This window comes from Acomys minous, assembly GCF_964271855.1.
Source record: "Acomys minous genome assembly, chromosome: 6".
In the NCBI taxonomy this organism is placed as follows: Eukaryota; Metazoa; Chordata; class Mammalia; order Rodentia; family Muridae; genus Acomys; species Acomys minous.
This window is the reverse complement of record NC_140487.1, coordinates 35,445,550-35,472,594: the sequence shown is the minus strand read 5'-3', so window position 1 is coordinate 35,472,594 and position 27,045 is coordinate 35,445,550. Positions and strand designations below refer to the sequence as shown.

At 40.7% G+C, this 27,045-nt stretch overlaps 1 protein-coding gene across 12 annotated transcripts in view; it reads right to left on the bottom strand.

Annotated features, from left to right (window-relative positions):
- The window catches only part of MAGI2 (membrane associated guanylate kinase, WW and PDZ domain containing 2), a 1,410,398-nt gene that overhangs the window by 224,724 nt on the left and 1,158,629 nt on the right, over positions 1–27,045 (bottom strand). For all 12 annotated transcript variants that reach the window (XM_084787254.1, XM_084787259.1, XM_084787258.1 and 9 more), the window contains one exon: positions 2,802–3,440. In XM_084787254.1, coding sequence (XP_084643380.1) covers positions 2,802–3,440 — 639 coding nt within the window. The remainder of the gene's footprint in view (positions 1–2,801; positions 3,441–27,045) is intronic.

Genomic DNA, 27,045 nt, shown 5'->3' with positions numbered 1-27,045 from the left:
AATGGGCCAAAACTGGGACTGTCAGTTATTGCTGAGAGAATAAAAAGGCTAGCCATTTTGCAAGTGGTTTAGACGGTTAAATAACAGCTTAAATAGACTTTTAATTACAAGACAGCAATACCACTTCTAGCTATCTACTCCTCAAAATGAGAACATCTGCATAAGCAAACCATTGAATCGAAAAGTTCATAAATATACTTTTCATAAATGCCCAGGGAGGAGAACAACTCAAACAACCACCCAGTATGAGTAGATTGTTAAAAGGGCTATAGCATTGAGCACTAAAGGGCAATAAGAGAAAGTTTTCATACATATGTGCCTGCCAGGTGACTCTCAATGGCATTCTGCTAAATAGAACACTATGCACAGTATGACGTTAGTCATAAAAATATTAATGAAAGGTGACACTATTTAGGAAAGCAGATCAGTGACTCCTTGAGGCTGAAGGTAGGAGAGAAGATGGGTAACAAACAGAGAACATGGGATGATGGATGCTCTCAGGAGAATGATGCTCGCTGTGCAACTGCACCATGTTGAAGAACTTAATGAACTATATGCCCACAACTGACAAATGTTATGCATATAAAAAAATACCACATGGTATATGTTTAACCAGTTAAATATGTCCTAATGGAGACATTTTAAAGCACGCGTGGTGTCACTCCATCTATATTAGAGTATATGGTTTATATGTGCCACCAGATGACATACTTCTCAGAGGTACATACACAAAAACATGCTTGCCTCTAGGAAAAAGATTGGAGGTATAGGTAGAACAGAAACGTTTCTTTTCATTGTTTGCTTTCTGAATTAGTTACTAAAAGAATCCAAGTATCTGCATCATTGCTTTATGAATAAAAACCATAACAAACAAGACGTTCATCCATGCTCCTGAAATAAGGGTCTAGCCTTTAGGAACTTTGCTCATCTGAATGAGGCCATAAGCACTTCTGAGTAGTCTAGGACAAGATCATCAAAGTGAATGTCATCATGCAGACATGGTGTGAGCTCCTATTAGCTTGGGAGAACAGGGAACGCTGTAGGAAAATTTGGGAACCTCAACCGTCCTTCTAACAAGGACTTCTGGATTCTACAGTGCAGCACGAGTGAGAAGGCGAAAGCTTCACTTCCCCTAAACACACAAAATGCAGTCCCCAGAGGGCTGAGTGGTCAGAGAGGCCTTGGAAAGGGAGGAGGGAGAGCCATGCAGCCCTGCTGAACACATGTGCGCACGCAACAAAAATGTTTCCAGAAAGGCACAGATTACAGTAATAGCAAGGATTTCAAAGCATTTTTCTGCTATGCCACAATTTAAAAGAAGCCGTTTTCTATAAAATGTGTTTAAATTTCTTTCTGTGAGCCAAACAATGGCTACAATACAGCAATTTCCAGCTATACCACTTAATATTAGGAATATTGTCCAAAGTTTTGATTCTTCAATTGAACGTTAGGAATATATAGCTGTTTAAATTAGAGATATTTGCTTTACTCTTAAACAAGCAGTTCAAGAAGTCAAAATATACTGTCAACATTTAATTACCAAAATTCATATGCTATTTTATAACAATTCCCTAAGAAGGAGAAATTTGTTATCATATTAATTTTCCCTTGGTAATGGAAACTTTGTATAGTGTTGTTCACAAATGCATGGTATTTGGTGAGGCAACAGTGATATTTCCTTGAAGTGAAAAAAGCTGCTGAGAGGGCCAAATAAATAACAAACAGTACTTCTTTCAGCTCTGACTTGCATTTAAAAAGAACAGGCTCTCCATGCTGCTTTGAGAGCTTTGAATAGGCGGTCACATATGGCCCACCACATAGGGTCTTTATGCATGACTACCCCATAGGTCTGCTCTTCGCCCTTCTCTGCTGTAGCTTCAGGGTCAGCTTAGACTCAGCAGATCTGTAGTGAGCGATGCACCTGCTGTGAGCTACCCAATAGTAAGACTGCTACCATGAGACGAGATGGCACTGTCAACCCTGCTGTGACAACCACATTGGTGAGGATGGGGGCTTCGAGTCCTAAGTCCTCTTAACTGGGATGGACGGAAATCAGGTGTCAGTTTGCAACGTGTCCTTCACACCAACAGAGAGTAGGGAAGGGCCCTTATCTTTGCCTCGTTTATTTTCTACAAAGGCTAGAGAACAGAGCAGTGAGGACCCAAGGCTCCCAACGCTCCTAAATTGTGCTCCATAGTCTTCTTAGAGCTCCTGGTCCTGACCCTGTCCCATCACTTACTACCTGGTTCACGGCAGATGTTATTACCCAGAGTGGTGCATACTTGGGTCCCACAGTAGTGGGATATTCCTATTCATGTTTATTTTACTTTGTCAGAGCCCAGCTCCTAATGTTTTTTTTTTTTTTAATGAGGATTATCAGAACACTTGCATTTGGAGGAGTTGGCTGGCCTCCCCCCTACTGGCCTGGGACCCCCACATACAATTTCTAGTACTGCTTCCTTCAGAAAACAGGCTTCTCAGTAAATCAACAGGCATGGACTGAATTCTGCATAACTGTCCTTGGTGGCAAAACATAATGCCCTCCAAATCACATTGCTATATTGGTTAAGTCTAAAAGTACTACTATCGCATTGTTCAACGGAAGTCAGGTCAAGATACATTGCAACAGTTCAGAGACCTGGATCCTAAGTTTACGTTTGTCTCTCTGCCTCTTTTATCTTTTTCTTTTTAATGGCGTGATTTTATGCCAGCCTATAGAAATCTTCCTTTGAACAATATTATTCTAAAGAGTTCTTCTAAGCTACCCACACCTCGTACTGCCATGTCTGTGCTTGTCTTACCTCCTCGATGGATGATTAAAGACGTCTCACTCCCGATGGGGCAGTCCTTAAGGATATCCACTACTTCTGTATGGCTCAGGTTCTGTACATTCTGCTGGTTGATCTCAACAATGAGGTCTCCTTCACACAGCCCAGGGCATCCCTGAATGTCAAGTATCTGTTTCACCCGCTGTCCCGTGGGGCTGTCAGCAATAGTGAAGCCAAATCCCTGGGCACCTTTCACAATGGTTAAGGTCATAAGTTCAGCTTGGGTGGCTCCAGATGAAGCCATAGACACATTGTCGTCATGGACGGGTGGTGGATACGTGCCATCTAGCTGGCCATCGGCTGGCACGGAGTGCAAAGAATGAGGTGGTCGGTCTGTAATATCTGGGACTGACTGTGAGGTCCGAGAAATGTATTCCAAATAGGTTTCATAGTTATGTCTTCCATTGACCATCACTGGAGGTGGCCTCTCCATTATTGCAAGGGGTGGCACCATGCTGTTAGCAGGATCTTCTGGATCAAAGGGCAAGGGGTAGCCACGACACAACACCAAGTTGACACTCTGACCAATAGGAACAGACTGGAAAAGTTTGACAACATCTGCATGAGTGTGTCCAAGGACACAAACTTCATTAATATAGACAATGACATCACCTGCAAGGAAAAAGGAGAGATTGACAACATGAGGTAAGTTCAATTAACATTGACATAGAGAAATGGAATTATTTATGAGAACACTGAACGAGTTCTCTGCTTCTCAGCAAACAGTGAGAAATCAATTACAATGATACTTCAGTTCCCCATAGGTGACTCAAGGTTACAAAGATCCGCCAAGTAGAGTGGTCAGATGCTGGAAAAAGTGCTACTTGGTTATTCTTGAAGCTCAGAAACAACTCCATGTTTAGGCTCAGAAAAAACAAAAAACAAACTAAAAACAAAACAAAACAACAAAAAAGAAAGAAACACATTAGAAGAATTTGTACTTTGAAGAAACATAGGTTCTGTTTTTTTTTCTTTTTCTTTCTTTTTTATTTCCATTGTAGTGCATCTAAGATCAAAGAAATTTCAAACTGTTGAGAAGTGATGGCCATAAATTTTGGATGAAAAAGAAAGCCCTTGTGTTTGAAGGTTTGTACAGGTGCTATGAGAATGAAATGAGATGAAGGAATACGGCTTGGCAAAGTTTCTAAAAGTGGAGAGTGCAGTAACTGTGGATGTAGGGGACTCAGGACTCTGGCAGTCACACAAGAAGCTACCATCTTAGACAATTACTTTAGTATGGCATTTGTTCTCTTTCCCAGATGAATTATCACACATTTATAGAAGTCTACTGGTTAGAAGCAAACTTCATGAACTTAGAAACGCTACAAATACAAATTATTCGTTATAAAATGTAATCATTAAAATGATTTTTCCTTTAAATGCAAAAGACACAATTGTTTGAGATAATTGTTTTAAGATTTCCTAAATTCTGTATGAATAACAACCTTATTTTTGGAGAATGGTTCTATCATGGATTGGTACTTTTATCTTCATGAACCATAATACTTGAAAATTAAACATGGAAATTAAAATTGTGCCTGATGACGCTGAGGAGTACATGAGGGAAGGAGATATGCTACTGTAGATTGTCAAAAGAGTAACTCAGTAGACATCTATTTACTTAGTAATGTAGTTTTGAATTGGGTAGTGAGAGCGGCTGGGAAATTCTCTCTGACATATCCTCATCTGTCAACAGCAAAAAATTTAAAAAGATATATATGTGGATAGTGTCTCTTCCTTTGACATCATTGGTTTGATCACCAGCCATTTTCTCTAACTGTAAGGCAACTGAAACTTCTAAAGAAATAGGCAAAAAGGCCAAACAGATTTTGTTAAGGGATCCAAGGGAGGCTTGCTTCTAGAAAGTGCCCCAGCCTATGTGATTGATGGGTGGCAACCCACTTTCACAATGTTGGAACCTGTGCTGAAGCCACACTCAGCAGGTTGGAGCGGCTTAGGACTACTTACTTGAGGGGAGCAGCTGGGAATGCCTTTGAACCATTTGCAGCTAATTCTATTCATCTCAGAGTCCTAGGAAAATGGCAGAGATAGGCCATTTTCTCTCCTGCTCTCCCCTCCTCCAGCCCCGCCTCTGGCACTGTGCGGTGCTGAGGATCAGGCTCAGGGGCTCTCACATGCTAGACAAATGCTCTACCACTGAAGCTGCACTTGAAATACCTGCCTCTTTTATTCTTAAATGTAAATATAATGCATTTTACTTATATAACAGGTTGAAGACAAAAAACACCTGAGCACTACTGTCCACCTTGACAATCAGTAAATCGCTTATATTAACAGAAACCTCCGCAGCACCTATCTTTCTGGTTGTACCCTCATACTCCTTTCTAAAAGTAACTACTGTCTTGCACATGAGGCTTGATGATTGGAAACACTTTATATATTTTTTTCATTTTTTTCTCCTTTATTAATGTATTCTTGTTACATCTCAATGGTTATCCCATCCCTTGTATCCTCCCATTCTTCCCTCCCTCCCATTTTCCCCTTATTCCCCTCCCCTATGACTGTTCCTGAGGGGGATTACCTCCCCCTGTATATGCTCATAGGGTATCAAGTCTCTTCTTGGTAACCTGCTGTCCTTCCTCTGAGTGCCACCAGGTCTCCCCCTCCAGGGGACATGGTCACAGGTGAGGCACCAGAGTATGTGAGAAAGTCATATCCCACTCTCCACTCTACTGTGGAGAGTGTTCTGTCCATTATCTAGATCTGGGTAGGGGTTTAAGGTTTACCGCCTGTATCGTCCTTGGCTGGTGCCTTAGTTTGACTGGGACCCCTGTGCCCAAATCTGCCTTTCATAATGTTCTACTTGTAGGCTTCTAGGACCCTCTGGATCCTTCTACTTTGCCATTCTCCCATGCTTCTCTCATCTAGAGTCCCACTAGAATGTCCTCCCCTCTGTCTCAGTTTCCTGGTAAGTGAAGGCTTTCATGGGACATGCCCCTTGGGCTAGTATGCAGATATAAGTGAGTATATACCATTTGAGTCTTTCTGCTTCTGGGTTAACTCACTCATTATGATCATTTCTAGCTCAATCCATTTATCCACAAATTTCGGGAATTCCTTGTTTTTAATAGCTGAATAGTATTCCATAGTGTATATGTACCACAGTTTCTTTATCCATTCTTCTACTGAGGGACACTTAGGCTGTTTCCATGTTCTGGCTATTATGAATAAGGCTGCTATGAACATGGTTGAGCAAATTTTCTTGTTGTGTGCTGGAGCATCTTCTGGGTATATTCCAAGGAATGGAATAGCTGGGTCTTGAGGAAGCCCTAGTCCCATTTTTCTGAGATAGCACCAGATAGATTTCCAAAGTGGTTGTACTAGTTTGCATTCCCACCAGCAATGAAGGAGTGTTCCTCTCTCCCCACGGAAACACTTTATATTTTATGTCACACCTAGGAAGCACTATGTCTGAATTGTACCCAATTATGTAATCATGATCATCCTTAAAACATTTTTGTCTATTTTAAATTTTTTGTAAATGAAACACATTTAATATTCTGTGATTTCCCTTATATGTAATTGTGATACTCCTGAATTTTGATGTATGTACTTCTAGTTTATTAACTTTTACTGTATCTTTTGGATGGCCATATTATTAGTTATCAGTCTTTACCTATTATCTCACTACAAGTGTTTGGCTACTTCAAATGCTGCTTTGTTGCGATCTTCTTTCATGGCTCCTGTGACAGGGAATTTTCTGGGTTATGTACCTTGCCATGGATTGGCTGGGCATAAACTACATGCACCTTTAGTCTCATTAGTGAATAGCAAAGGGCTAATGAAATAGGTCATGTTGATTCAGATTCATACTGGCATTGTGTTGGAACTAACTCTGCTCTCATCTGACACAATATTTGGTACTCTCAGGTTTAATTTTTAAAATCTAACTGGTGGAATCATGGTTTTAGTTTGTATCCTCCAGAGTTCTAGGGTGGACAAGCATCTTACGTAGGTTTGTTCTTGGGCACATCTCATCTCCCCTTTCATCCATCATCCACCCACCTACGCATCACCCATTCATTCATTCATTCATTCATTCATTCATCATCTATCACTCATCTATCATCCATCCATTCACCCATCTACTCATCACCCACCCATCACCCATCCATCCATCATTCACCCATAATCCATCCATCCATTCATCCATCATGCATGTATCATGTATCCACCCATCCATCCGCCTATCTTCCTGCCTGGTATAGGGTGATAACTTGGGATAGTGAGGCAGAAAACTGAGTCCCAGACCTATCATTTACTAGGAATTTGACTTAGCACAAGGATGTGGTCAGATCCCTCTAAAGTGATGAAGAAATATCACATGAACTTCTAACATTGAGGTAAAATAGGTGAGAAGGCCTGTGAGCTGTACACTTTTATGGAAAGATGGTTGCTATTTCTCTACTAAATATATGCCCTTGACAGTATCCTTCTGTAAAACTAAGGTGGCCCAATTCAGATATTCCTACCACAGTCATAACCAAATGATTATGAAAGTGATTGATTCTGAGTATGTATTGTAGTAATTGATGCTTTCTCTTTTTGTTACTTAGCAAAGAAACGAGAACTGTTTGTGATTATAAGCAATACTTCCCTTAAATATTTATCATGGTTTATACTTCATAGATTTTTCAAATCATCAAACAAGCAGTTATTAAAGGTTACTGCAGTATTCTTTATTATTGGGGAAAACAGATTTATGAAGGTCAAAGATGAGAGTTCAATTATTGCAAAACTATCTAACTCCTTGACAACATTCAATTGCCCATTTTGTAAAATATATAAATATTTTATATATAATGTGTTTTATTTTTGTTTTATTTTTGTTTTTTTGTTTTTTTTGGTTTTTCGAGACAGGGTCTCTCTGTGTTAGCCTTGGCTGTCCTGGACTCACTTTGTAGACCAGGCTGGCCTCGAACTCACAGCGATCCGCCCACCTCTGCCTCCCGAGTGCTAGGATTAAAGGTGTGCGCCACCACGCCCGTCTCATATAATATATAATATATTTATATATAATGAGTCATATCAAAAACTGATATAAATTTGATATCTGCAAACATGTACTTGTTTAGAAGGAATGGACAAGGCAGGTTATTTATAGGCTGTGCTACATGAGTGTCATTTACATGCTGTGACACAAAATATGAGCCACCTGGCATGTGTCATCCCATGGTGCTCCAAGCCAAGTTCTAAAACAGACCGGCTTTAAGAGCACAGACAGGGGGCTAGCTCTAGTGACAACCTGCTTGCCTACTAAGAGGGAGAGTTGTAAAGGAGTCACTTGATCTCTGTATTTTTCAGTTTTCTCTTTCATAAGCCAGAAATTAGAACAGCACTGTTTCTTCCTTTGGAAGTCAACTGTGAAAATGAGATCTTGATGTGAATACAATTTCACCAAGAGAAGATTCTCCATACAAACACAGGGATGCTTTCTTTGGAAAGCTAACTAAGCACATCTTTTCATTGCCTGGAAGGTTACATTGATTTCTTGATTAGCCCTTTACCTACAGTCCTATTCGAGACAGGCAATTCCAGTTAGATTGACTTAGGGTCAGATTGATGTGACAGATGAGTGTGGTGACCCCACCAGTGTAGTCTCACAAAGACCAGATAACTGACCATGGGCTTTCATGTACAGAAAAGGGAGAGTAAAGTTGATAGGACAAGTGGGTTTAAAGCTACTGTTATACATGAAAAAAAATGTTCTAAAGCAATTTGGTTCTTTCTTAGTTGTGGAGATAAATATATAGCACTGGTTATCTCCTGGATACCTCATCATTTTGGGGGGAAAAAAAAAGAGAGCGCTGTTGACGAAGCTATGCTTAAATTAGAGTTATTTTTATGCTAAGTCCCTCTACTCCCACTTTCTTTGAGTCACTGTGAACTGAAGAATCTTGCTTTTCTGTGTCTCTCATGTTGCTATCTGTTTTCCTCAACTACCTCCTTGGACCAGACTAGAATGAGTGACTTCTCGATCAATACTCTTATTACAGTCCACTCTAGTAAGTTAAAAATACTTGACAGCCACACCTTCTGTTTCCCATGCCACCTACAGTCTGTTGCCTTTATTGCTGTCTTTGCCATCTAACAGATCACCACTTGGTGTCATTACTGCTCACAGCTCCTACCTTGAAGTTCACTGTTCAGGTGAACCCTCCTCCTATTCCTCTACCCTCTCGTTTAATGGATAAGTTTACCTCACCTTATTTTATCTCTTTCCCGACCTCTTCAATGAGGTACTGTACTGTTTCCAATAAAATCTCTGTTGCCATACGCTTGTGCCCTCTAAACCTCAGACTTAATTGTTTCATTGGTGCTCTGCCTCTTCCCAGGCTTTTTGTGCAGTATATGAAGTATTATATCGGCAGCATACCAGAAATTCTTTACATATTAGGTAGGTTCTCATCGTAGAAAGAAAGAGGAAAACTAGAAGAGATGTTCTAACTGGACTTAATACCTCCTTCATTAGTGTGTCCAAGGTTTTTAAAACCAAGGTAGACTTTCACACGAACTCTGGTGCCTCATATTTGACCATATGCCCTGGATGGGGAGGCCTGGTGGCGCTCAGAGGATGGATAGCAGGCTACCAAGAAGAGACTTGATACCCTATGAGCATATACAGGGGGAGGAGGTCCCCCTCAGTCACAGTCATAGGGGAGGGGAGTAGGGGGAAAGCGGGAGGGAGGGAGGAGTGGGAGGATACAAGAGATGGGATAACAATTGGGATGTAGTATGAATAAATTAATAAAATATTTAAAAAAATAAAACCAAGGCAGAGATTCATCAGCCATATGCATACTACCAGTTAACACACTCGACAGAAAACAAGTTAATTCATCCTCTTATTGAAGTTTATTTTCTGGAACTTGTGTTAATTTTAATAGTATTAAAATATTATTCATGGCAAATTTTTATTATGTTCTACATCCATTTTCACTGTGTTTTATAATGGTTACAAATGGCTAACGGAGCTTCACATACAATTTTGGGGGCACACTACTTAATTATTTGTCAGTGTTTAGGAGAAAAGTTTTTTCATTTCAGGAATGTAAGCACACTGTGGCTGGGGAAGAATGCTCAGGTGGAGAAGACACACAAGCCCTGTGGGTGAAGCAGTGGGTAGAACTCTCATCCTCCACAACTGAGCATCTTGGCACACTCTCATGTCTGTCCCAAAGAGAAAAGGCCAGGACGGAAACACTCAAGAAAGGAAGCTGGTCAGTGATATTTTTTTTTCTAATGCTTTCTGATGAATTTATTAAAAGGTTCTATAACCTCTCGTTGCTCCAAAGTTTTTTCTTATATCTAAATCTAATTTATTTTGCTAAAAATTCTCCATTTCTATTCTTTTAAAAGTGATTTTTAAACAGATTATGAAATTCCCAAGTGGTCTCTTTAAAGTGAAAGTTGCAAAATTAGACTTTAATCTGAGGAGAGTTCCATCTTGGCAGAATATTCTGCCATGGTTCTATTGACATATCTTTGAGATAGCATTATTGTACCTGCCAATCAGTTTGGATAGAAGTATAAAAATGAGTGCTCCGGTTGTGGGAGCAATAAAGGTATTATTCTAATATAAAGTATTATAAATGACATTGCCAATTAAAGTGATGTAGAAACTTTAACATTAAAATACATTGTCTTTACTTTTAAAATTTTTATTTATTCTTTTCTCATACAATACACCTCAACTGCAGCTCCACTTCCTCCACTTCTCCCCTTCCCCCCTTCCCCCTCACACCTTCTCTCTCACCCAGATCTACTCCCCATACTTACCTCCCCCCAGAAAAGAGCAGGCCCCCCAGAGCTATCATTTGAACACAACACAACAAGAAACAATAAGACCAGGGACAACCTTCACACCAAGGCTGGGCATGGCAACCTGATAGGAGAAAAAGGGTCCTAAGATCAATATGCACTGAGACCAAGTGGCGTAATGAAAGATGTAATTGCTTGGAGGTCGGACGGTTTTGATTTTTTATGCAGGTATGCCAATAACTAGTAACTATGACTTTTGCTCCTTATTTATTCATTAACTTATTCAGCAAAGGTTTACATGTATTTAATTGCTACCAAGAGCCAAGCATTGTGCTGTAAACAGAGCGTCAGATCAGAAAATCACTAAAGTATTTTATTCACTTAAATTCTTGCATTATTCTTAAATTCCCACACTTCTTTCTTAAAGCTCTTGGAATTTTTCTTAAATACACTACTTCCTCCCTCTCTCCCTCTGTCCCTCCCTCCCTCCCTCCCTCCCTCTCTTTTCTTCCTACCCTCTCCGACTTCCACCACCTTTGCCCTCACATCATTTCTATCTGCTATAGGAGCCTCTGCAGGGGTCTCTAGCTGTGTCTTCTGGTACCACAGTAATAGACAGGAAAGGAAAACCATGCTATCTTATTGGATCATAGGATGTGTTAATCACACGCCAATTTGACTTCTGGGGAGTAGATGGGACTTTTCGAATGCTTCTTGACTATTCTGGTCAGGATTGTGTCAGGACCCAGGAGTTATGAGGTATATCAGGACCAGCAGCTACAGAGCACCAGACACTGCCTTGTATTACCTTCCTTGTGAACTCACCAGCACCCGACATGCTCGGTATCCTTTCTAGTCATTGCCCTCCAGGGCCTGGTGCTCAGTCCAGTACAGACTTGGCAGGACCATATCCAAGGCACTTGGCACATATTCTCCTCATCTCTTTGCCTTGGCTAGCCTATTCTTTGCTTTGGCCTCACACATGCATTTTTCTCTCCAGTCTCTATGCTTTCTATCCCAAATTTTCTCTTTTTCTTTTTTGCCCACTAACAAACTGATAGCCATCTCTGAGGCCACCTTCATCTTTTTGACTACTCTGTAGCCATCTCTTATGACTCCAATTGGCACCATCTTCCACTGCTGGACCACACCACCAGAATATGGGACGCCTCTAGTCAGTGACTAAGTTTTAGTATTCTTAGTATTCATCTGGCATTTGCCACTCTCACCTGACCTAATCTTTATTTTACACACAGAGATTGAGCCTAGGAGAGGTTAAGCAACTTATGAATTCGCACTGATAATTAGGTCAGATTCCGGTAGCAAATCCAGGACTGCAACACAAGCATTAAGAATTTCAAGCAGTCCAGGCAGTATTTTAACTTGAGGATATTTTTGAAATTATTATCTGGTAGGCTGCTGGGTAAAATATCTTCAGTTCTTGAATGTGAAAATTGAGAGATGAACCGCGGTGTTCTTTGATTGGCTAAGTTAATGGAGGGAGGCAGTGAAGCAGATAATTACGAATGGGGAAATCCATTGCAATAGCCTGGTCCATTTTCTGCAGTCATCTACAATACCTTGTTTGGAAGAGGGCTTAGGGGATGCTGAGGGCAGGGCGGGGGCGGGGGCAGGTGACAGAGGAATGCAGCATACAACACTTTGCAACGATCATGATATTTCACACATCACGTGTATGTGAACGTTAGAAAAGGTAGTTTCTCAGGTGCAGCTATGAAGGTCCTGTGTCTGATAAGAATGTACATGACATTGGGCGATGTCAAAGGTGCCATGGAGCAGCTAAACGACAGATCTCTGGACACTCACACCTACAAAAGCATCTAGTGACTGCAGGAGGTTGGTTATCTGTAGGTGGGGAATACACTTGCTGCCATCCTATTCCTAGATGATAGAATGGCCACTTCTCAAAAGCGTGAACCACTTCTTAATCACCTTTTGCATCTCAGCCCTATGACACAGTGCAGATGTCTAATTAAAAGTCTGCCTTATGAAGCTTTATGGTTGATCTGCACACATACAACAATTGCTCTCTCTCTCTCTCTCTCTCTCTCTCTCTCTCTCTCTCTCTCTCTCTCTCTCTCTCTCTCTCCTCTCCCTCTCCCTCCCCCCCTCTCTCTGTGCTGTGTATTCATCCAGCAATCTCTTTACACTGCCTTTGTGTTTATCATTGAGTGGTATGAAGTATTTAAATCCTGACGTTCTATTTTCTTGAAAGGAAAAGAGAAAACACATTCTAAGGGAATCTAAAGCACTGATTATCTGCTCATCTGGCAAAGATGAAACAATATTGCAGATAGAAAGTATAGCAAAGCAAGTAAAAGCAACTCAGAGTAAAAAAAATATTATTGCAAAGCCCCCCAAAGCAGAGGCTTTCTAAATAATCTGCTCACTTTGGGAATTCAGTGGCATAAATGGTGGGCAAATCTGACATTTCTCTAAAAGAATATAATGCATTTTAAACCACAAAGTGACAAATATGTTATTGGAGAAGCTTCATAAAACGCAAAACAAATGTCCTTTGAAATGATCTCAAAACCCCAAAGTTTATGAGAGCATGTTAAATGATTTTTAGACTTTCCGTAAGAGCCACTGTGAGTTGTGCATACACAACTGGGCTCAACCACATACGGCAAACCAACCGCAACCACAACAACTCAAGCTGTGCAAGTGTCTTGTGAAAGGTCATTTTCAGTGGACAGTGAGCAACGCTTATTATTTTCAAATGGAAGTAATTGTATTGCTTAACAGGCATAATTAAAAAGTTTTTCATCTCTCTCTCTCTCTCATGTGTGTGTGTGCATGTGCGTGTGTCTGTTGGTAGGTAGAGGACAACTTGGAAGAGTTGTTCTCTCCTTCTGAGTATTTACTGGGGATTGAACTAGATTATTAGAGTTGATGGCTGGTGCCTGCATCTTGCAGACTCCCTCAGTTTCTTAAATAGTCCTAGATTTTAGGGCCTCGTGTGACATTGTTTTTCATTATCATCTCGTCTCACTCTGAGCTAGTGAAGTCAGCGGTTAGCCTCTGCTTCTTCCCACCTCAGATGATGAGGCAGCTGGCTGGGGTGGAGCTGGGAGCTCTCTATGGGCACGTGTCCAGTAGATCATCCTGTTTGACCCGCAGTTGTCAGTTGCATGCCTCTCTGAATAAGAACCATGAAGATCAAAAGGATGGCCACATCCATTTCAGTTTACTCTGCTGCCTCCTGCGAGATGCTTTCCTGGCGTTTTTGTAATTGCGTGTTTTGTGTTTGCTGCTTGGCCTACTCACACTTTTAAGATGCTGTAGAGTGAGACTTTGATCCTGGGGAAGAAAAGGTTTTAGTTTTTGATACTGTGAAATCAATATAGAAGAATGAAGGGAAAGGTTCCAGTTTCAGACTTCAGACCACAGTCTGTCAAGCGCTTTGCTAGGGTTGCTTTTGGAAAAGGTATTATCTGTTCTAATGGAGCTGGGTGCTGATTCTGAGTCCCCAGACTTGGATAAAGGATGCCTTCTGGTGGAGCTGCTGGGCCAGTGCTCTTATGCCTTCCTTTCCATCACCCTGAATGTGCTCTGACTGGTGCTTCAGTCCTTGGCTGGCAGTGTACCTGCACCATCATGCTGATCTTCTTCTTCCCTTTTTTTGAGAAATTACAGGGGCCCCGATGCCTTGCAGAATGAGCCCTGTCATGCACGCACACATGCACACACCTGAGATTTGATGAGAGAGCCCGTCTAACTTCATAGGGAGATAGATGTGAATCCTCATGGACCGACTGTTGTTACAACTTGGACCCTTTGATTTCCTTTTCTGGTTTTTGAAAGAGTAGTATTGTATATGAGTGTTGAGAAGCCAGCCTGCTCAATGGGCCACAAAGACTAAGATCTGCCAACTTAAACAAACATTCTTCAAGCATATGACAAAATGGAGAACTACCTTGGCTTCACTGAGATTCTGAAATAAGGAGAAAGATAATTATTTTCTGTTATATTAATGTGGAGAGGAAGGGAAACACCTTTTGAGCAACTTCCAATATTGGACCCATGGGACTTCCTCCATGGGGTGTATATTTCATTACACCTCACTCTGTGAGGTACTACATACAGAGTTTTATGGGAAAAATAATGCTATTAGTCTAGGAATCTCAGGAAAACATGAAACAATTTTGTTTTATTCTCAGACACAACCAACAAATGGCATAAAGACTAACAATCCAATCGCTTGCTGTTTCCAATTTTAAAATTATTGTTGTACCCTACAATGTTACAATTATTGTACCCTACAGAAGCTGATTAAGTTGGAGACTTATCACTGGAAAGTGTAAGCTGCCCTGTTCTATCTAGTGTTATTGAACATCCATCTGTGTACTTATAAAGCAGAACTGTTTGTTCATACACTAATATAGCCATTTGTGGATTATAATAAAGTTTGTATTCCAGGAAAAATGTAGTGGTAAGAGAGTCAGAGACAATAAAATTATTCTTTCTTTTACATTTAAGTATTGCATCACCTTCATAATTATATCATCAGCACTCTATATCAAGTTCCTGCAAATCATAGTAAAAAGCAACAACCGTAGATGTTCGGTGAAAGATTGATCAATAGAAGAATGAAAATTTTAGAAAGCCATTTGATTTTTTGGGGGGTGGGGTGGGAGTCTAGCTAACACAACACAATCTGTTAGTCTCTCTGTGCTGATTGAATACACTGTTGGAGCTCAGGGAGCAGTGATTACCGGCTAATAATGACAGCCACTATTATGTGCTGTGTGACACCAATTCATCACTATACAGACATGATTTCATTTCAATTCTTAAAATAACCTGATGGAGAACACACATGGCTTAGACAGCCCAAGGCCCACAGCAACAGAATGGTCACTTTCTCCATCTCTATGTATTTCTCTTTTAAGTGTGTGGACGTCTAATTACATTTATGATTTTCTTGAGACTCACATAACCAATTTTTTTTACCTTAAGCCTTAGAGTATAAACACTTGACATCTTGTTTATCTAATTTTACCTGTTTGACTACCTGACCTGCACAGTATTTTAGTATAATATAAAAATACCTGATTATTATGGAACAACAGTCTTGTTTATTTTTTCCTAAGTTAAAGTCAGATGAAAAAAAGATCACTCAGTGGCAGAATTGCCAAGTTTGAAGACACTAGTCAACAAGGCGAGGAAATCAGATGGAAGGAAAAGAAATGCTACACGTACCAAAGAGGATCACTGTAGAAAAGCTCTCAAGTCATAAAAGCAAGTAAGTACAAAGATTAACACAAAATTCTTTAAAGGCATTTTATGAAATTTTTAAGCTTTGGAAACTTTGCTGCCATGAATTCAAAAGTGCAAACCCATTAGAGTTGCATATCACCATTTATTGATAACAAAGAACAATTAACTGATATTGATATTACTAGCTGATGAATAATATTAATTTCAAGGGGCATAATTGTAGACAGGGCAATTAGTCTACCAGATAGCTATATAAAAGAATCCATTTGGTTAGGTCTAGAACACATTAAATACATGTAACATTTCAAATGTGTTTTTAATTTTTATTGCATGGACATGCTAACTTTTCTACCTAAACAGTAATCAATGATCATTGAGGGCATGTGATTGTTGCTAATATCCATTTTGAATCCAACTTATGAGGCAGACAGAGAGTGCATGAACTGGTATTTCAAATCTCTAATTACTAAGGTCCAAGGAAGCAGGAGATCTTAGGACTTAGCCAATGAATAATATAAAAATACAGTCAGCAGATCATAAATATTTATTGCTACATCAAATGTCTGCTAGTCAATCCTTCAATAATTCCTTCAACATAAAATGCTCGTCAGGATATTGGGAAAAGCATTAATTGAAATTCAGATTTAGCTTTGAAGGGATTAGAATTAGGAGCTATGCCAAATATTTTCTGCTGCCAAATATCTTTATCTAATTCTTACCTAGTTTCATACTTCCCTTGGGTTTGAATGAAGTTTTTAAATTGTTAACCTACTAAGTATGAAAATCTCATCTCAATTCTGACAATACTTTTACTTAGATTCCACAGAAAGATTAAACCCAAGAAATAGATTGTTTTCCGTTTTTAAAACTGAAGTATCTCTTTTACTGAAATATATTTCTTTGTTCAGTCCAACATTTCTTAATGATTTTAACTTTTTTAAAATAGGAAAGATACACTAATAGTATTTTAAATGATTACTAGTGGTGGCTGATTAATAATCAAGTAAATGCCAAAATAAGTAGAGTTCTTATGTGGCTTTTATGCTCTATGTGCACGAAATATAATAGCATCTTTGTTTTGGATATCTTACAAGCAAAAAGATTACTCACAGTATTACAATTACTTACAATATTAGCCCCATGTATACAGGGATGGTTACATCACTGCTGTGCATAAAATTTCATGGCAGGGGCAAATTAGATAAATTATGATATATGCTTGGTAAATTTTAATGGAAAATGGAGGAAACTTGCCAAGTTTGAGGGGATAGAGGCGATATAGATACAAAGTTTGGAGTCAATACCATAGACTCTGACTCATTTTGCTGTTTTTCTATGGATTTAACATTAAAGATAATTTAAAATGTAATATCTTTATTAATTTTTCTCAACTTTGCTAATTTAACTGGCAACCAGAGTTTATAATCATTGTGAGCCAACCAGTGTAACTCATGCTATATTGAAGTATTTTGGGGAATAAATTAATTTTAACATTACAAAATCTATTCAAATTAAATGTATGGAGTCCCTATCACGTGGTTTGGCAAAGATTAGAAAATATAAAGATCATTAGTATATATCTTTAGTATCAAAATATCATGAACTACAATCTAGCCAGGAAAGTTAGCATATGTTTACTTTGATTAAATACGTGATTTGCATTCAGTATTCCAGTGGAATATTAAAAATGGCCAATGCTCAAAAAAGTACAAAACATAATAAAATACATAAAACCTGACACCTCTACTTTATGTTGTAGTAGTAACAAAAACAGGAGTCATAGGGGAGGGGAATAAGGGGAAAATGGGAGGGAGGGAAGAATGGGAGGATACAAGGGATGGGATAACCATTGAGATGTAACAAGAATAAATTAATAAAGGAGAAAAAAAACCCTAAAAACAGTTGATGTTATTTCTTATTATCTAGTGGGCATCATTTCAGCAATGACAGAGAATAAGAGCTCATAAACTTTTGCTGAGTGTAAAATGAGTAGCCAAGCAATATTTTAAACAAATATGCACTGTCAAAGAAGAGTTGCCCAAAGGTGCAATGGACTTTGGGAGATGGTGTCAGCGAGAGCAGCCAATGAAGGGAGCCAGAAAAATGGACTGCGAAGGAGAGCTGTAATGGCAGGGCCAGAGAATGATAGTGTTTGAACGAGGGCTGATTGCCTGTTTCCAGTGTTACAGGAACCAGACATTAGACTGAAAGTGGCTATTGATTTCAGCAAGTGTAGGCATTTCTGAACTTAGTAGACATTGAGGGTAGACAAAATAGTATGGGGATTTCTCACAGTTGTGAGAAAAGAGAGTAGGCCACCCATTATACTGAAGAAGGCTGACAGGAGAGAACAGAGAGTGAATAGCAAAGAAACTGAAGCAGGGGGCAGATGGACAAAGCAGAAGTTGAGGAAGTGGAAAAAAGAACAGAAACTATTGGGAAAGAGGGTGATCCAAGACTCTCGGAGTAAATTAGAAAGAGATGTACGCTTGAAGAGTAGCTAGAAGTTCAGCTTTAGAATAAAGAAAGGAAGAAAGGGTATCTTTCCACCCCTGACTCTAGAGACAATAGAACTAGAAAACAGAAGCAATATTACAATTATCTTTATTTTCATTTATGTCATGGGAAAATTTGTTATCTCAGCACGAGACAGGACGAGAGATGGCTGTCTTGCAGAGCAGAGCAGTGTTGGTGGATTATGGGAAAAACACCAACAAGTAAATTACCATTCTAAGATTTTTCAGTGTTCTTTGACTGGCGTAGAGATTAGCTAGGGAGTTCAGTGCACTGCAGAAGCCACATTGGAACAATCCCAAGCTCTATAATCTATAATTTAGTTTTCTGGGTGCTCAGCCTATATGATGCTTTTATGACGTGATCTCTTATCTATTCTCTCTCTCTCTCTTTCAAGATAGGGTTTCTCTGTGTAACAACTCTGGCTGTCTTGGACTCCCTTTGTAGACCAGGCTGGCCTTGAACTCCCAGTGCTCCACCTGCCACAAAGCCCGGCTAAAAGTAATTTTTCTAGATATTTAAAAGACTCTTTAATAGGGACACAAAACTTAAAGTCACAGACTACAGATTATGTAGGAGAGTGAATGAGAGTATTTACAACAGCTGTCAGGTGACTTGACCACCAGCACTTCATAATTTGTTAGGTATGCCTCTCTTATTCAGGTTAATAAAGACTGTGTTTGACACAGCATCAGACTGACCTTGTTTCTTGGCAAATGCAATCTGAAAGACTCGAGAGCTATGCCCCTGCCAGCCATTCTTTTAAAGGATGGCTTGTTGTTATTCTCTTGGAAGCAATTAACAGGCTGTCCTACAAAATACTATGGGTTCTATCCTGAGATTCTTTATTAGACAAAGTCCAGAAAAGAAAGTGTCTTAGACTCTGACCCCTGACACTCTTCGCTTTTGAGATAGTCTCTACTATACTTACAATCTTAAGATACTTATTTATTATGAGAATGCATTGGCCTAGAGGAGTATTATTATTATTATTATTATTATTATTATTATTATTATTATTATTACTGTTGTTGTTGTTATCTTTTCAAGACAGGTTTTTATAAACACAATCTGGCCTTTGAACTCATTCAGTAGCCAAGACTGACCTTGAACTTCTGACCCTCTTGCTTCTGTCTCTTGTATGTTGGCCCATGCCTGGTTCATGCTTAATATCACACAACATGTACCCAATCTCACTTGATCACTGAAGAAAAATTATTTTTAAGAAATTAGATTCAGGTCCATGTCTTGATTGAAAGCAAGGCTTCAACCCAATCTTCTACATTATTGTGTTAATACTGCCTTGCTGGCAATGGGATTTGATGCTAAGGGCTTTGACAGAGGCATCAGTCACACCGTCATAGAAGATGCATTTCGGTTTAATACTTGGGACTTATTAACAATGAATAAAAGACTCTGTGAGTGACTATTGTACTCTTTACTTTTAAATTTTTTATTGTAAGGATATCATCCTTTAATATAAATAAAAAGGAAATCATGGAGGCCCTTTAAAAGTTTTTTGATTATTTGTGAATTTCATATCATGCACACCAATTTCATTCTTTTTCTCAACCCTCTTTATCTCTACTCTCCACTCTTGCAACCTGCCCCACCAAGCAAAACAAAATAAAACAAAAAATTGAAAAACATCTTGCCATGGAAGCTGTGGTGTGTCATACAGTATAGCCTTTTGTTTAAACAGCTTCACTTGCAAATGTTCATTACAATGAGCCATTGGTCTGGTTAGAGGCCTCTGGCTTCTGCCACAGTTGCAACACAGTATCCTCACCTAGACTCCTGTCAGTTATTCTGTTTTCCCTTATGTCATGGAGATCCTACTGCTTTAGTTCTGTAGGAAGAGCTCCTTCACGTGCTTCAGCAGTTCATAAATGGGGTAGAAGTTGGGTTGGGCCAACTTATAGCCCTGGATCTGGGCCTGGGTGGAAGCTGAATTGTTCTGCCTGCCAACTCTCTTGCACCAACACCACCAGGGCCAGCTCTTCTGCTTTGCCCAGAAGGGCTGAGCCAGCAATACTATCTGCTGTAGCCAGCAAGGGGCTGGACTGACTCTCAGGTGTCCATGTCACCAGGGCCAGCTCTCCTAGACTTTCCCAGTGAGGGGCAGGATCAGCTCTCCTGCTCCTATACCTTTGGTCCAGATCACCTGCACCTCCTCCAGCAGGGCCAGTTTATTGTGCTGTCTCACTCTCCTGAGTGCTGCAGCCAGTGTGTGTGTGTGTGTGTGTGTGTGTGTGTGTGTGTGTGTGTGTGTGTGTGTAGGGAGGGCAGGCCACGTCTCCCACTCTCATGCCCTCTGGGACAGTTTTCTCAAGCTGCCTGAGCAAAGGGTGAGGCCAGCTGTCCTGAGTTCACACCCTTGGGGCCAGAGCACCGGTACCCCTGCTACCAGAGTCAGCTCTATTGTGTTGTCTAGGGGTGATGTTGGCCCAAGTGCCACAGCAGGCAAGGGGTAGGGCCAGCTCTACATAGCCCCCGAATATCTATGTGTCCCCAGGTAGCAGCCCAGACTAGGGCTGTCTTCATGGCCTTTGGGGGCAATATGAGCCATGGACATCAACAAAGACCCTGGCTGCTGCATGGCCATGGTATCAGACATGGCCCTCTGTAGCAGAAGGGCAGGGACTTCACCATGGCCTCAGATGTTCCTTACCAAACCTCGTATCTCCAGTTCTGCCTCTCTTTATAGTGCACAAACCACCTCTCTTTCTCTCCCATCTCTTTATCATATATTTGCTCATCACAGTGGCACCCTCACATACCACCTCAGCAACAATATCTTCTTTTGAAAGGTAGACTAGTTAAATGTTTGTCCAACCCAAAGATTCCAAAGAAAATAAGTCCCTGGCCAAGGTTCAGCACAGCACAGAAAAACTGTGATTCAGCATCCAGTCGTCCAGTCTCATGGTTGAACCATCACCACAATCAACTAGTGAGAAGGCCGAAGATGAGAAGTAAACACAGCAGGACATGCCCAGTCAGCTGTGGGTCTCCGCTCTGCAGGTCCTGTTCTTCTTCATGGCCTAGGATGAGGCTCTGGGAGTCACAGAGACTCACACAGTGTCAGTTTTCTCAAAGGCCCATGGGCACGTGCATTTGTTACTGGCTCTATTGATGGATAGTGTAATTTACCATTTCCCAAGGAGCAAGAAAGGCAACCACCTTCGCACGGTTCTGCCTCTCTTCATAGCACACGAGCTGCTTAGTTTCTCTTTGCCTTTCATCTCTCTACCACCTACTTGCTTGCTTCCTGAAGTGCCCAGCCCCATCTCCTCCCCCCGCCCTTTTTTTTTTTTTTGAGTCAGCCAAGTTTGAAACCAACAGGGCTTTTTTTTTTTTTTAATTTTTAGCTCCTTATCGTATTTGATCCAAGTCTATCAAATAACTTTGCCCCATTTTATTACAGAATAAGATATTATTTAGTCCATAAAACCTGTATACAGCTATTTACTATCTAAGTGGAGTTGGATAGAAATTTTTTTAAGAAAGGTGTACATTTATAAAGTCCCCATTTTCTAAAGTTTTTCTAGAAAAGGTCAGATAGTAAATGACTGATTTTATGGGCTATGTGGTTTCTGTCGCATTTATTCAGCTATTTTGAGTAGCACAGCTGTCACAATATGTACTATAAATAAATGGGCATAGCTGCTCCAAACAGACTCCACTTTTAAAGTGGAAGACTGGACTTACCCACTTACTGTTTGCCAGGCTTGGTCTAAGGAGCATCTGGGAGGGTAGACAGCATTACCTCACTGGGTTTTGGGAAGCATTTGGCACAGGGACTTCTGGTGGTATCAGAATCAGAATAAAGGTTTGTACAGAGACCACCCACAACTAAATGAGTTTAAGCCTCTGGGATACCATTCCAGAACCACTATAGTAGCATTCGTAGTGCTTAATGGTTTATATAACACACCATTATTGACCATTATTCCTTAGGAGGAAGACATGAAATAACTGACATGTATTTTGTCTGCATTCATTGTATCTACTAGAGCTTCAGTGGGAAGGTGCGCTGTGGACATCTATATAAATGTGTGAGGATGCACACATGCAACACACACACACACACACACACACACACACACACACACACACACACACACCAGTCCATGGTTCGTTTTCTCCACGTATAAACAGATCTACACAGAAACTACAGCTTAGGCTTTTAAAAAGCCAGCTCATGCCTATCAATTTGGTTTCATCAGTTCCTACCTGGCTGTTTCCTTTCCTGCGTCCCACTAAGGGGTCCTGGGGTCATTTAATTTAGGGATACAATTCACCTTGTTGTTAAAGTTTTATGCCTGGTGCACAACCTGGACTCTTAGGCTGACTTAATGTACTTTTAAAGAATCAGTTTTTGGTCCATTTTGGATGTCTGAAAACTAAGATCTAGACAATTCTATTGTAATTAGAGATGTGTGCTGTGCACTCCTGGCTGGTCTATCCATGGGCCAGTGATGCTCTACCCAGATCCAATCAGTGTTTGAGCTGAGGAAAGAATAAGTATTGTCCTGGGACTCCTGTGTCTTGTCTAAAGAGGCTGGCTGGATGACAGTTCAGTGTGTGTAGCAGTCTTTAGATAACTTCTGATGTGTTGTGTTTGCATCATCATGTTCTTCTCTGAGTTGACTCATGCCTGGGTTGTTTATAGGCAAAAATGAATGACAAAATTCCATGAGCTTTGGGGCAGACAACAGGCCAGGATTTTGATTTTAACTTGATGTCAGCTGTATCTTTGTCTTCAGTTGGTACACTTGATGGCTGCTTATCATCAAGTAAGAGCAGCATTAGTCAAATGGTATATACTCACTTATAACTGGACACTAGCCCAAAGGGGCATGTCTCATGAAAGTCTTCACTCACCAGGAAAGTGGGATAGAGGTGAGGACATGCCATTGGGACTCTAGGTGAGAAAAATATAGGAGATAGGGAAATAGTGGATCCAGAGGGTCCTGGAAACCTACAAGAAGAACGCTATGATGGGCAGATCTGGGCCCAGGGGTTCTGCTCGATCTATGGCACCAACCAAGGGCAATATGTGCAGTCATTATCAAATCCCTACCCAGATCTAGCCAAGAGACAGAACATTCTCCACTGTTAAGTAGAGACTGGGGACTGACTTTCACATGAACTCTGGTGCCCCATATTTGGCCATGTCCCCTTGCTGGGGAGGCCCGATGGCATTCGGAGAAAGGATAGCAGACTACCAACAAGAGACTTGATACCCTAGCATCATATTCAGGGGGAGGAGGTCCCCCTCAGTCACAGTCATAGGGAAGGGGAGTGGGGTGAAATCGGGAGGGAGGGAAGAATGGAAGGAAGCATGGGATGGAATAGCAAATGAGATGTAATATGAATGATTTTATTTTTCAATTAAAGAAAAAAGAGTAGCTTTGTTAATAGAGACACTAAGGCAGTTAGAAGAGAAAGTGGGGAAGAGCCTGGAACACATTGACACAGGAGACAACTTCCTGAACAGAACACCAACAACCCAGGCCTTAAGGTCAACAATTAATAAATGGGACCTCATGAGGCTGAGAAGCTTCTGTAAGGCAGGAGACACTGTCAACAGAACAAAGTAACAGCCTACGGACTGGGAAAAGATCTTCACCAACCCTACATCTAACAAAGGTCTAATATCTAAAATATATAAAGAACTCAAGAAATTAAACACCACAAAACCAAATAACCCAATTGAGAAATGGGGCTCAGAACTAAACAGTATTCTCAACAGAGGAATATTGAATGGCTGAGAAACACTTAAAGAAATGCTCAACCTCCTTAGTCATCAGGAAATGCAAATCAAAACAACTCTGAGATTCCATTTTATATCCATCAGAATGGCTAAGATCAAAAATTCAAGTGACACCACATGCTGGTGAGGATGTGGAGAAAGAGGAACACTCCTTCATTGCTGGTGGGAGTGCAAACTAGTACAGCCACTTTGGAAATCTATCTGGTGCTATCTCAGAAAACTGGGAATAGGGTTTCCTCAAGCCCCAGCTATTCCACTCCTTGGAATATACCCAGAAGATGCTCCAGCACACAACAAGAAAATTTGCTCAACCATGTTCATAGCAGCCTTATTCATAATAGCCAGATCATGGAAACAGCCTAAGTGTCCCTCAGTAGAAGAATGGATCACAAAAGTGGTACATTTACACTATGGAATACTACTCAGCTATTAAAAACAAAGAATTTGTGAAATTTGTGGACAAATGGATTGAACTAGAAATGATCATAATGAGTGAGTTAACCCAGAAGCAGAAAGAGTCAAATGGTATATACTCACTTATATCTGGACACTAGCCCAGGGGATATGTCCCATGAAAGTCTTCACTTACCAGGAAAGGGGGACAGAGGGGAGGACATCCTATTGGGACTCTTGGTGAGAGAATCATGGGAGAATGGCAAAGTAGAAGGATCCAGAGGGTCCTAGAAACTTACAAGAAGAACATTAAGATGGGCAGATCTGGGCCCAGGGGTCCTGCTCAAACTATGCTACCAGCCAAGGACTATATGTGCAGTAAACTTTGAACCCCTACCCAGATCTAGCCAATGGACAGGGCATTCTCTGCAGTTGAGTGGAGAGTGGGGTGTGACTTTCACAGGAACTCTGGTGCCCCATATTTGGCCACGGCTCTTGGATGGGGAGGCCTGGTCGCACTCAGAGGAAGGACAGCAGGCTACCAAGGAGAGACTTGATGCCCTATGAGCATATACAGGGGGAGGAGGTCCCCCTCAGTCACAGTTATAGGAGAGAGCAGTAAGGGGAAAATGGGAGGGAGGGAGGAATGGGAGGATACAAGGGATGGGTTAACAATTGAGATGTAATATGAATAAATTAATAAAATATATTAAAAACAAAACAAAACCAACCAACCAACAAACAAAGAATGGCATCAGTCATCAGCACACCATTAACGAAGTCACTGTGACCATGTGGAACAAGAATCATTCGCCTTCCTTTAGAAAACTGTTAATGTTTGAGCGGATAGATGAGACTTTCTCTGGGCAAAATCATGCTTTGAATTCCATTCCAGAAATAAGTGCAGAAAACACGCACTGAGAATAAGATGGTTTACGATGTTAGAAAGCACACTTCCAAGCTGAAATTACGATAGATATGGGCAGAAGCCGGAGGGTAAACAAGTTCTGGCCAGCTGGCTGGGGACTCTCCAAATGCTTTACCAACCTGCATGCAGCTCTGACTGATTACAAGGCAGCTTTTATGAACCTAGGCAAAACGAACCCACCGAAGCTACAGCATCTAGAACAGAGACTCAGACATGGGAGTGTTTAACAAACTGCATCCAGCAAATAACAAACCCACACAAGTCAGAAAGTGTCAGCAGTCTGCCTGAGGCATCTGGAGAAGTCTTAGTCTATTTTGGGGATTCACTTGCATACTTAGATATTTGGTGAGCTGGTTATGTAGTACCTCTCCGGGTTTTTTGTTTCGAGTAGTTCAATGCCCACTATTTGCTCCTCATTCTGCCAGGCATTTCTTTGCACTGTGGTTAATAAAAATAGATGGTGCGTGTTGTGTCCCTGTTCTGTGCCAGACACTGTCTGAGTGCTTCTCAGTGTGAGTTATCCTGTTTAACCCTCACAGGAATTCTATGGTGATAATCTCATTGCTGCTACTAGAGATTACAGTCATTTTCCCCCTGATACTGGGTATGTGGAGAGTAATTTGCTTATGGTCACTAGAGCGTGCCCTGCAGGCCACTGCATCTAACTGCATCTCTGCCTCAAAGCTGAGCGGAGCTTCTTAGTTGCGCTTATGAAACACCGCGGAGCTTGCTCAACTCCTTTCTGATGAAAGTGTCTCTGGGGAGCTCACCATTCCGCACGTGATAGACTTTGAGGTGATGCCAATGCCATTGGCTCATGGATCATGTATCAAGGCTCTGGACCTCAGCTCAGCATTGGGTGGCGTATTAGAAATATTAATATAGCTTAAAAAATCCACAACACACAATACTAATTCAATCAAATCTTCTGGGGTTAGAACTCAGGCTGAAACTGAAGATTTTTCTGATGCTCTATTTTTTAATTGCTGCTTTTATCCTTTGAAATTATAACTATACCACTCTCTACTTCCTTTCTCCCTCCAGACCCTCCCATAGACCCATCATTCCTTTTCAAATTTATGGCTTATTTTTCATTAAATCATGTATGTATGTATGTATGTATGTATGCATGCATGTATATATGTATGCATGTATATATGTATGCACGTACATATGTATTCCTAACATTCACACATATATTATAATATATATAGTCCTAAATATACAGGTACAACATGCTCAGTGTGTACAATGATACTCACATACATGTTGGATAACAATTGGTGGGCTCTTTCCCGGGGAAGACTATTTCTCCTGCTCTTCTCATCCCTTGGTGCCTATAGTTCTTTTCCTGGGGTTGAGGCTTCCTAGGCTTTCCCCCAACTGTGTTAGCATGCTGTTATTCTTACTCAGCACAGGTTTAGGCAGCCAAGTTAGTGGAACTTTATGGCTGGAGGTTTGGCGTTTAAGACACACAGTCTCATAGCAAATTCCCCATTCCTGTGGCTCTTTACAGTCTTTCTGTCACCTCTTCCTCAATAATCCCAGAGTGGCATTATTAGGTGTGGGGACGTTTAAAG